At 45.3% G+C, this 12,014-nt stretch overlaps 1 protein-coding gene across 1 annotated transcript in view; it reads left to right on the plus strand.

Annotated features, from left to right (window-relative positions):
- The window catches only part of LOC147729064 (uncharacterized), a 274,377-nt gene that overhangs the window by 80,648 nt on the left and 181,715 nt on the right, over nucleotides 1-12,014 (plus strand). The window contains exons 10-11 of the mRNA XM_086959346.1: nucleotides 2,172-2,410; nucleotides 9,832-10,060. Coding sequence (XP_086815472.1) covers nucleotides 2,172-2,410; nucleotides 9,832-10,060 — 468 coding nt within the window. The remainder of the gene's footprint in view (nucleotides 1-2,171; nucleotides 2,411-9,831; nucleotides 10,061-12,014) is intronic.

The following is a 12,014-nucleotide window of genomic DNA, read 5'->3' on the forward strand; positions in this document are numbered from 1 at the left end:
AGTTAAATGAACCAACCCACTTGCAGATTCTTTTAGCCCCTCCATTAGCTTGGCTGAAAAAATTGCTATCACTCTGTTGCTTTGTTATTTTAGCTTTACTCCCATCTTTCTTATTATAAGCTTGTTTCCTTTTAGGGATAGCCCCTTCTTTGGTCCCTTGAGGCAGGGTGTTATTGATGGTATCCCCGGGGTCAGACGGTGTAATTACACGGTTATCAAGGATTAGGTTAATTTCGGGGAAAATTTTGTTAACTACAATGTCCAAGTCCTGCGAATCATGCTCCTCCATTCCAGAAATAATGTCTTGCTCTGCTATACAAGACACTGTAATGGCGGTATCCAGATTCCTACCTGGCGTTTTGGCATTAGCAATTGCTCCCAGGGAGGATGTTTTATTTACTGTAATTTCCTGTGACAAACGTTTTTCCAATACAGAGATTTCAGTTTCAATTAGGGAGTTGGCTCTAATTAAGAATTTTTCCATACCTCCTACAATTGAGCCTCCAACATTTGATGACTTGCTTCTCAGTTCGCGCCCAGACATGGTTCAAAAATTAGTGGTAGGTTTACAATGTCTGAGGCAAGAGGGGGGGCCCGGTCTGGTCCTGACCGGTCAGGAACGGGCAGAAACGGGCACGCCCTTGGGCCAGGCTTGGCCCGGCGCCGTCACGCCCACGTCCCTCATGCGCGGTATTGGGAGGAGTTAAATAGGAGGCGGGGCGGGAAGAGTCTGCAGGTGCGGCCAGTTGGACGCCGCAATCTCCACTGGGACTCGCAGTCCCGCTCTGTGTCCAGGTAATCACCCCCAATGTACTGGTCCGGGCTCGGTTAGGCTGCAGGGAAACACTCCAAACACTCGGACACCTTTCTCCTTTGTCCTCGACTTCGAGCGGCTCCCACGGAGCAGGGGCCGCGAGTCGTAATGAGGAACTGGGAGGCGGGGAGGGAAGAGTCTACAGGTGCGGCCAGTTGGACGCCGCAGTCTCCACTGGGACTCGCAGTCCTGCTCTGTGTCCAGGTAATCACCCCCAATGCACTGGTCTGGGCTTGGTTAGGCTGCAGGGAAACACTCCAAACACTCGGACACCTTTCTCCTTTGTCCTTGACTTTTAGCGGCTCTCGCGGAGCGGGGGCCGCGAGTCGTAATGAGGACCTGGGAGGCGGGGCGGGAAGAGTCTACAGGTGCGGCCAGTTGGACGCCGCAGTCTCCACTGGGACTCGCAGTCCTGCTTTGTGTCCAGGTAATCACCCCCAATGCACTGGTCTGGGCTTGGTTAGGCTGCAGGGAAACACTCCAAACACTCGGACACCTTTCTCCTTTGTCCTTGACTTTTAGCGGCTCTCGCGGAGCGGGGGCTGCGAGTCGTAATGAGGACCTGGGAGGCGGGGCGGGAAGAGTCTACAGGTGCGGCCAGTTGGACGCCGCAATCTCCACTGGGACTCGCAGTCCCGCTCTGTGTCCAGGTAATCACCCCCAATGCACTGGTCCGGGCTCGGTTAGGCTGCAGGGAAACACTCCAAACACTCGGACACCTTTCTCCTTTGTCCTCGACTTCAAATTATAAAACTTGAGCCAACACCTGCAAAGTGTTTGCCACTCATTGAGTAGATTAGGAGCTGGATGAAATCTTGTATTTCTGTCAAACATTTCTGCATCCCATTTAGTTCTTCTGATCTTCATGGTCATGTGGTATTCAGTGTTTCCCCAGTCATCTAAATCTGAGCACTCCAAGACTGCAGTCTCTCCAGATTGTGGCACCGCATGAAAAACCTTTTACTATCCCCTTCGAGGCTATTAACGAGCTGGGCTCGTCATCGCGCTTACCTGTCGTGCGCGGATGACAAGGCCAGCTCGTCACGTAACGCGGTAATTTCAAATCTGCCGCGCACAGCGGGAAAAGCCGCCGCAGCGATGCGGTTAAAATTTAATGCAAACAGTTGTCCTTCGTTGATATGATGAGTAACGGGAATTAGTAATGAAATAGCTGCAATAAAAATATTTGCTTTTTCTCCAGATAAATGTACAGCCTTTTGGAGATAGTCAATTTGACATTAACTACCGTATTCATAGCCACAAAGGGCCACATTGTGTTTTATTTTATCAAGTAAACGAAATTAATGGTTTGTGTTGATAACTATCAGTTTGAACAGTGGTGGGTTTTCTCTACCAGGTGCATGAGAAGCTTTCCTCTGAACTGGGGCAAACCCAACATAAGTTAAAGTCCACCCTGGACAAGCTCCACCAGCTGGAGGCCGAGAAGAAAATCTTCACCAATCAGGTGACCGCACTTGAAGCAGAGAGGGCCCAGCTTCTAGGAGAGAAGGAAGTGCTGATGTCTGTGGTTGAAGGAGACGAGCCAGGCCCGGGGGACAACACGGAGTCACTGACGAAGCGCTGCGAGGAACTGAGGTACAAGGGAAAGAGTGGGATCGGAGCTGGAGGGAGGACTTGCGATCTGGATTTACACCTTGTTGTCTTGATATCAACCCTCTTTGACCGATAAATGGATCTCTAAACACAGGCCATTGTCAGTGACTAAAACCACAACAGAGCTGCACCAAGTAATGCTTGTCATTTGTAGTATATTAATGCCACTTATTGTGATGTGCATTGACTTTTAAAAATCTGCCTGGCTTACATTAACTAAGGTCTTATAGTCTGCTGCAGGAGGGGGGCTGAGATGTTGGGAATATCTTCCTTCTGCCTCTCAGTTCCTAAAGATTCAGAAGATATTCTGTATTGGGTTCAAACCTATTTGTTTCTAGGAGATCAAGAGAACCTCCTGTAATCTCTAAAGGATCTGTGATGATAACAAAGTTAAGAAATCCGGCTCAAAATAGGACCTGGTGAAGTAAAAGGATCCAATTAAAGTTGCCATTTACAAAAGAGAATTGTACGGCATAAAGCAGAGAACACAGATCCAATGATGCTCAACATATCATGTAGAATATGGCAGACAGACATCAGTGTAGCACGACCAAGAAAGAAAAAATCTGCGATTAACCAAGACCCCGGACCCCAGTGGGACTGCGAGGACCAGCAGGGAGCGCGGTGTTCAATCTCCCGCAGCTGGTCCCCTTCCAGCCTCCACCTCCGCTTATTTAATTGGCCCTGCCAAGGCGCACACGGGACGCGCGCGGGTCGGAGCACGGGGCGAAGCCCGAGCCAAGGGCGGGCCCGTTTTTGCCCGTGCGTGACCAGGTAAGGCCGGACCGGGCCCTCCCTCTTGGCCTGCTGTATCTCTACCTCACCGGGAATATCGTGGATAATGTTTGCCCGTGAACTAAGGAGCAATGCTCTTTTTCTTAATGCTCAAGAACAAAACCTAAACAAATTGCAGTCGGTTCAAAATGCGGCAGCAAGGATCCTTCTTGGCATCCCTAAACGACATGCAACCTCCCTGGCTACGAGTCAGAAGCAGAATTAAATTCAAGGCACTCTGTATCGCCTATAAGGCCATACACGAGAATGGGCCTCGTTTCCTCAGAGACGCCTTCAGGATCTATGCCCCCAAAAGACAGCTGCGATCAGCTTCTACCTGCGCACTTCCTGTTTCCCGTACTAGAACTTACTTATACCTGGGGAGACAGACACTTTTTGGTGGCAACCCCCAGACTCTGGAACTCCCTGCCCACAGCCATTAAAACTTGTCCCACGCTCATGGCCTTCCGCAGATCCTTGAAAACCAGGTTATTTGTTCAATAACTCCACCAGCTAGCTTCTGTCCCATAAAGTATTAAATGCGCTGAGACACCTCCGGGTATTTGCCGCGCAATACAAATCTCGAAAATAAATAAATAAATAAATAAATAAACCCTGGCAGGAGGTCCCGTGGTGGGAGGTATGGAAAAGTTTTTAATCAGAGCAAACTCTTTAATAGACACTGAAATTTCCGCCCTGGAAAAACGTCTTTCACAGGAAATTCTTGTAGCCAAAAGGTCATCCCTGCGAGCCATTGCAGATGCTAGAACTCCTGATAGGAACCAGGATACAGCGACACCGGTATCCCGTATAATTGACCTAGAGGCTCCAACTGAAGTAGAGTAGCATGATACGCAGGGCTTGGACATTTTGGTCAATGAAATTCTGCCTGAAATTGACTCGATACTTGATAATCATGTGTCTACTCCTATTGTTCCCGCAATTAGTACTATGAACCAAGGTATTAAAGAAGGTGCTATTCCTAAAAGGAAACGAACATATAATAAAAAAGATGAGAGTAGGGCCAAAATAGCTAAACGACAGAGCAGTACCAATTTAACAACTAGGTCTACGAGTGGACCAAAAGATTCCGCAACCGGGACGGTTGACTTAATTATGCCGGTCCCTGTTATCATTCCGCAGACCCAGTATGGCTCTGAGCTGACTATCGAAATTCTGGGCACCCTACTTAAAACTCTTTTACACCCCCTAGAAGCTAAAATGGATCAAATTGAACTCAGGCTTACTAACATTGAAAAAATTACATCCAACTTAGCAGTCTCCCCAATTTCAGCGAATAAGCAGGGTGTAGCCACGAAACCTCTGAGCCAAATAGGGAGGAAGTCTTCTACCCTAGATTGTTCACAGCCCACTGACGATTTTATCTCATCTAGCCAATCAGGCACTAACTTAGTCCGCCAGGCCCTACCAAAGCAGATTGCGGATCCCCTCCCTAGTAGAAATGACATCCCTCATAATAGTGGAGTAGATACCCGTAAACTTGTTCCACCAGTACTAGTGCAGGAATGTAGAGTTACAAAACCCCGCTTACCTGACCTGCCACCCGAAGCTAACCATTTTATGGTCGTCTTGGCAGGCGTCCCAGTCTTAGAAGAGGAGGAAAATGAATCTTTTAGCTCATTAAAAAGTGAGGTTGTCAAATGGCTTAACTGGAATAGACCACTGCCAGCACATCTATCTAGCGAGATTGTCATGCTAAGAAGGTTACCTTGGTTGGGAAAGACAGCAAAAACAATAAACGGGGACTGCATAAAGATTAATTTTAGGGGCCCTCGAACTGTCTCCCACATATGCGCTGGTTTTAATAGGTCATTTGACTCTACAATTCAGACATTGCCTCTGTCCTTTTTTTACCCCCCTAGTGGTATGGTCTATGGGAGATGTAATGATGACTGGACAAGGGTTAATCGTAGAGGTAGAAGTAGGAGATACACTGGTAGATTTGGTCCCAATCCCACCTGACCCCTTCTGCGACTTTAATCGTTTCAGCTGTCTTGACAGAGTAGACTGACTGCCCCCTGCTAACCAGTTGTTAAATGAGGGCGGGAAACCTGAGGGGAAGAAAGTATCTTTCGTGGAGTTTATTGATCAATCTGGGCATGATCCAATAGTGTCGGCTAAAGGCGTTAGCCTCTCCAGGGCATATTCTACAGCAGACCTCTGCTCCGAATTTATGTGATATACAAACCCAGAAGCAAGATGTTATAACAATAGCGGAGTGCTCTTATCTTCCCCCGGAAGATGTTCCAGGATTGGGCATTGGACCTCTAGGTATTGGGTATAAACTTGCAAGCTGGAATATTGCTGGCTGGCGTAAAAAGGAAGATTCCCTTGGCTGGCGGGAGCTTGTTAATACTTATGATATTCTCTGTTTGCAAGAGACGTGGTCTATGGAACCAATAACCTTTGATGGGTATGTCTCCTATAACCGCCCTGCACAGAGTGTAAACATGGGCAGGGCTAAAGGGGGGCTTTTGATTTTACTTTCTGTAAAATTCCCGGTACAAGTTAAATCCTTTATCAAAATTGGGTTTCATTCACAAGTACTCTGGTTGCAACATACTGGGGGCCGGAATGTTTTATTGATCAACCATTATAACAATGTCTTCGACTCCTCCAGTAGTTGATGAACTTGAGTCTGCCTTGGTTAATTTATGTGATGCCAACCTCAATCCTTTCGACATTATTTGGGGGGGGGGGGTTAATATTTCTTTGTGCCCCTTCTCTTTCACGAATGTGTGCGGATTTGACGGAGTTAGAGGGGAGGATTGTGCTCATTTTACACACACACCGCACGGAGAGTCACTTAATTCACTCCTGCTTAAATTTGATGTGGTAATATATCAGCCTGCAAAAGATAGCGAGGGTAACCCCATCCCGACTTTTACTGGTAGGAACTCAGCCACTGTCATCGATCATGTGTTAATTACTGAGAATATTAGTATTTCCTGTGATGTCCCGATTATTCTAGACCTGGCCTACAGCGACCATAATTGTATCACCATGTCCATTTTCATTTGGGGACGGAAGGACCAAGTTCTTAGAAGGACTGTTGCTGATATAGCTCCTAGTAGGCCAAATGGTTTTAGGATTAAGTGGTGCAGCGACAATTCAGAGCGGCTGCAGAGTTGTTTAGATGTCAATGCAGGCACTGTATGCATTCTTGCTAGTTTTAAGAAGATTAACGAGCCAATCAAAAAGATATTAACAACTGCCAAGGCCAGTAGAAAGAGGGAAAATATAGGGTGGTTTGATGGAGTCTGTACCAAGTCCCTACAAGATTTAAAGAAAGCACTAACAAGTAGCACAAGGGACAAGGGAGCTATCACAGTTCTCAGGGCAAACTATAAAAACCACTTGAAACGTAGGCTACGTGAAGAAGCCTGGGACAACCTTTCCAAGGCGGCTGAGCTTCCTGATAGTAAGCTCTTTTGGGATACTGTGAATAGCCCCTTTCTTAAAAAGGAGGAATTCCCTGTTTTAACAGCCCAGGTTAGCGAGGAAAGTTGGGTCCTGCATTTCTCTGGCATTTTTAACACAGGGGTGATGCTGTCCCATACCCTGGGTCTGAAGCCTGTAGCCAAATACTACCCCTAGATATTACAGTCATCGAGGTGGAGAAAGCCATATGTAATAGCAAGGGAGGGAAGGCCCCGGGGCCAGACGGGGTGCCCGTTGACTTGTACAAAGCTGATTTAATGCTATGGGCTCCCTTTTTGACTAAAGTTTTTAATGCGGCAGTTATGGAAAGTATCCCCTCTACCTGGGGTGAGTCTAAAATTATCCCTATATATAAGAAGGGAGATAGATGCGAGGCCAAGAACTATCGTCCTATCTCCCTTCTAGACTCCTCCCTGAAAATAATGAGTAGGGTACTTTTGGGGCGTCTGGAGGAGTGGGCTGAGGAAAATGGTATCCTAGCAGATTCCCAATATGGGTTATGTATGGGCCTCGGTACTATTGAACAGTGCATTAATCTGGACCTGATTATAGGCAAATACACACGGGCCAAGCGTGGTTCGTTGTTTCTTTGCTTTGCGGACCTGTCTAGCGCATTCGACCTGGTGGACCATGAGCTACTGTGGTCTACACTATTAGAACTGGGGACCCAATTGCCATCATCAACTTTTTGGCCAGATTGTATTCCAAATTATCAGCCCGGATTCGATTTGGCCAAGCGGGGGAATGCACCAATGACATTAAGGTAAAATCAGGTATCAGACAAGGATGTGTTCTTGCCCCACTCCTTTTCTCCCGTTTTATTAATGCCATTGACTCTGAGCTGAAATCTGTTAATTCTGATGCACCTCTAGTTGAGGGCCATGCGACCCCCGTGCTGATTTATGCAGACGATACGGTCCTCCTTTCCAGAACTCCTATCGGTCTGCAGAGACTAATGGACAGATTTTCAGACTTCATCAGGGTGAGGAAACTAAGGATTAATAATTCTAAAACATGTATTATGGCGTGCGGGAAAAGGGTCAGGAAATTACGAACATTCCAGATTGCAGACCAGAAAATCCAAGTGGTCGATAGGTTTTGCTATCTTGGCATCACTTCCCATAGCAACGGCATGTGGGCTCAGGAAATATCTAATGATATGGCCAAGATGGGCAAAAGTGCCTTTGGCATCTTCAAATTTGCCTCCAAATTATGAAGAAGACGTATAAGTGATATGTTGCACGTCTATCGCAATAGATGTGCCCCAGTAGCACTTTATGGTTCAGGTGTCTGGGGCCACTGCCGACACGGGGATCTGCAAGTTGAGGAAAATAGTTTCTTAAAGAGATTTCTCTGTCTCCCAACATCTGCCCCTACTGGGTTCGTACACCAGGAAGTTGGGTTGGTCTTTTTGACAGACCTTATTGGCTTAAGACCGCTAATGGCCTGGCGATCGATTTGGGCCAAGGAAGAAACTGGTTTTACCAGGAGAATTATCAATGATTGCCTTCGCCTAGACAATTGTAAATAGATCCCATGGCTTAATTATGTTATAACTTCATTCAGAGACATATTTGACCTGGATGTCTCGGCAGACCCCGCTAGCGCAACTGATATCTCCAAAAAGTAACTTAAAAATATTTATTTGGAGGCTAAAGCTATATTGCATAGTGAGGCCACTAGTAAGCTCACAACCCATCAATTTTACTATTCTTACAATCTGAATAGCCCTGGCTTTTCAAAATATCTGAAAGGGGTTACCAAGCAAGCCCACCAGTTTGTCCTTACCAGGTTAAGACTAGGTATCGTACACAAACTGGTGGCCTTCCCCACGATAAAAAAGCACCCATCTATCCGCTGCCCATGTGATGGAATTTCAAAGCAGAGCACTGAGCACTTTTTACTTATTTGTCCTTTGTATTTGCACCTCCGCATTGCCTATCTTAAGCCGCTTTTCAAAAAGTATTTTGTGTTTAATACCAAAACTGCTATGAGGCTTTTATTTGCACTTGACGATCGGGATGTGTGTTTTTTTACAGCTGTTTTTATTCTGAAATCTATGTCCGCCAGGAAAAGTATGGTCTTTGACACCTATTGAATAATTGTTAGACCTGATCTTTGATATATTAACTATGTTCCCCTTTGCTAATATTTGCAAATGCTGTGATGTATTTTATGTGCTTTTATGATTGTTTTTTAAATGATCGAATAAAGCTTTTGAAATGAAAATGAGACACTTTAGAGCTAAGTGCCCGGAAATTAAAGTTCATGATTTGACAAAGTTTCTAAATTATCGGGGGATTTGAGCATCACATCTGAATGAAGACAATTTGGGTAGTGGCATAAAGGTAGTGGCTTAACCACATGGCTGCTAGGCGTTTTCCCATCCTGCGCTAAAATATCTAAAACACCATAAATCACGACGAGCTGGCCTTGTCATCCGCGCACGGCAGGTAAGCACCATGACGAGCCCAGCTCGTCATTAGCTTCGAAGGGGTTAAAGTGCCTTATATGTTATAGGAGAAACTCATGAAAAGTTGTTAAGCAGATATTGACTTTATGAAGACATCTCAGTCTAGAGTTAATATCCATAAAATCGTGACAGAAAAGCTTTAGTTTTCTTTAGTGATATTTTTCCTACAGCGAAGGTTTAGATAGCATGGAGATCGCCATGCTATGTTCAACTTTTGCTGTGTGCACCATTAGCCTACATTGTGGCATTAGGGAGCATTAACACATAAAAAGAAAAAGAACTCTAAAGAAGAATAAAGCTTTTCTATTACAAATGTATTGTTATTATCACCATATCCACTTTAAACACCGTTTGGTTCAATATTAGGCATGGAACCTATACGCTTGATGTGTACAATCAAAAAACTGACTAAGCTATCCAACTTGAATATTAAAGTCCCCACCCCATAACTTATTGGGACCAAATCAGGGTGACTAGGGCAGGCAAACCCCACTCTCAGTACAGCTTCCATGCAGATGAGTATTCGCAGGGGTTGGCTGGGCAGAGGAGGAGAATACATGGGAGTGGCGAGGGTCAAGTAGAGGTGCCACGTCCTGGATGGGGCAACGGGCAAACATCTGGTCATTAGTATGTGTGGCTATAACAGATGCAGATGTGGGCTTTACCCTTTTATCTCTGCCATTGTGTCGCGTAGAGTCTCTCAGGCGGAGTTGGAGAAGGAGAAGGAGGCCCTGGAAGCCCGCTGCGAGGAGCTGAGAGCGGCGCACCAGCAGAAGCAGGCGGAGATAGCCTCCCAGCTGCAGGATCAGCAGCAGGTGGCCCAGTACTGGAAGGAGAGATGGCAGCAGGCAGCCGTAAGACTGAAGACCAAGGAGGACGAGCTGGAAGAGGCAAACTTGAACTATCCAGAGGCAATGGCCAAGGTACGGCACCAGCTGTGATCGAAGCATGATTACAGCTACTATCACACTCATGACTTGCAAGCTAAACTGAGGAGGCACCAACTCCGAAAGGCAACATGCCCTGTATTCTGACTTCCTTCTTGGATTGACATGGCTGTTTCTTTTCTCTTTCTGTATAGGTTATTTTTTTTTAGATCTTGTGTGCTAGACAGCACATGCAATGTGTTTTTTTTCCATAACTTAATTTTATTGTTGACAGCCGATACAAACCTGATGCAACCAGGAACACCAGTAAAATACAATAATTATCAATAATACTGACATCAACATTTTCAATATTACTATAGCACCATTTATGAAATAGAAATGTTTGAATAAAACTTTTTAAAACAAACCATAGTGCCATATTAAGCTTTCAGAGAAAACATATAGGTCTGGGATACATAGGTCCGAGCCATCCAATTTGAAAGTAAATATAATCAACATCTGGGTCATAACACAATACAATCATCCCAGCAGTTTGTCAATAGCAGAAGCAATGTCTGTTTTGAGACACATTGTGGACTTACCAAGAGCATACAGGGGTTTGGAGCCTGACAATTGCTTACTTTTGATTGGCTTTCCAGACACTCTCATGTACCTGCTTCTTATTCGTGGCCCAGCTTGTCACTCTTATGTTTGACTCTCCCATGGAGCATAGCCACTTTACCAGCTCTTTTGATCGGCTGGCTTCTATGCTTCTTCTGTTGTTTGTTCCCTGTGTTGATACCCCCTCACCCGGTTTAAAAAACAAGTTTGCACGTTTGTTTTTCTTTTTAGTTATTAATCCAACTTAGATCGGTAATCACAAAGAAATATCGTCTGCGTCATTTTGCCGGCGCAGGCATACGTGGTGCGCACACCTACAAAATCATGCGGCCGGCTGTATCAACAGTTTTAAAAGTGAAATCTTTAACCATGCTGCACTGCATTGGGATAGCACAATTTGGCAATCACTGTGTTGAAATGACATTCGTTTTCAAAAATGTTTCCATATGGAAGAGGAAGCATCCATCCACTTCGCCGAAGTCTTGTGCACCCCTTCACTCCTGTTTTCGCACAACCCGTGGGAGGAGAGTTTCACCTACGGTTTGAAGTCTATTGCACTAGAGGCATAGGGGCAGATTTACAACCCCCTTGCGCCACTTTTGCGTCACTTTTAACATGTGAAAAGGGACGCAAAAGTGGCTCCAGGGGCTTGTAAATCTCCCCCATATTACCTTGTCTATTTTTCGTGTGTAGTGAAGGTCTTGGATGAGGATTTGACCTCATAAAGAAAATTCAGAGAGCAAGACCAGGAGAACACTGTACAACCCCAAGAGGTCTGTCTGGCAGCGAAACAATAAGAACCCATCTTTGAAGTCTAAAATTGTGGTGTAGGGTGAGAAAAAATACTCGATTCAGGACGAGGCTCTTAAATTCTGACAAAAGTCTGTTAGGAATTCTGTCCTCTGTGGGACCTGTAAATATTTGTGGGTATTTCATGGACATAATGATATCTATGCTAAGAAACTATTCAGCCGACCCCAGCAACCATGTGCAAGCATTTACACAAGAATGGTGAAATTAGGTGGCAGTAGAAAAGCTTTGTAAATACAGTTTTTATGCTCGCTAATCAGTGTGGTGTGATATTTTGTGACTTTGAAACAATATTAATGCAATTGATTACTTAATTGCATTTCAAACAGTCTACAGGCATTGCAAGCCTGACCCTTGCAGCCTGTAATTCGTTGTCTAGACTGACAGTACTTGGATGATGCCAGAGGTCTCCTCCAACTGTTTTCCAGTATATGGCTACACACTTTACATGATGAGACATCTTTCCCAACTAACACGAGTGGCAACATTCACAGCAGATGTCAAATTTTAAATTACACTAACTTCTACGTTGATCATCTTGTATGTATGTATATGACATTTCTATAGCACACACCTA

The sequence above is a fragment of the Lissotriton vulgaris genome, chromosome 2_2, assembly GCF_964263255.1.
Source record: "Lissotriton vulgaris chromosome 2_2, aLisVul1.2, whole genome shotgun sequence".
Classification (NCBI taxonomy): Eukaryota; Metazoa; Chordata; class Amphibia; order Caudata; family Salamandridae; genus Lissotriton; species Lissotriton vulgaris.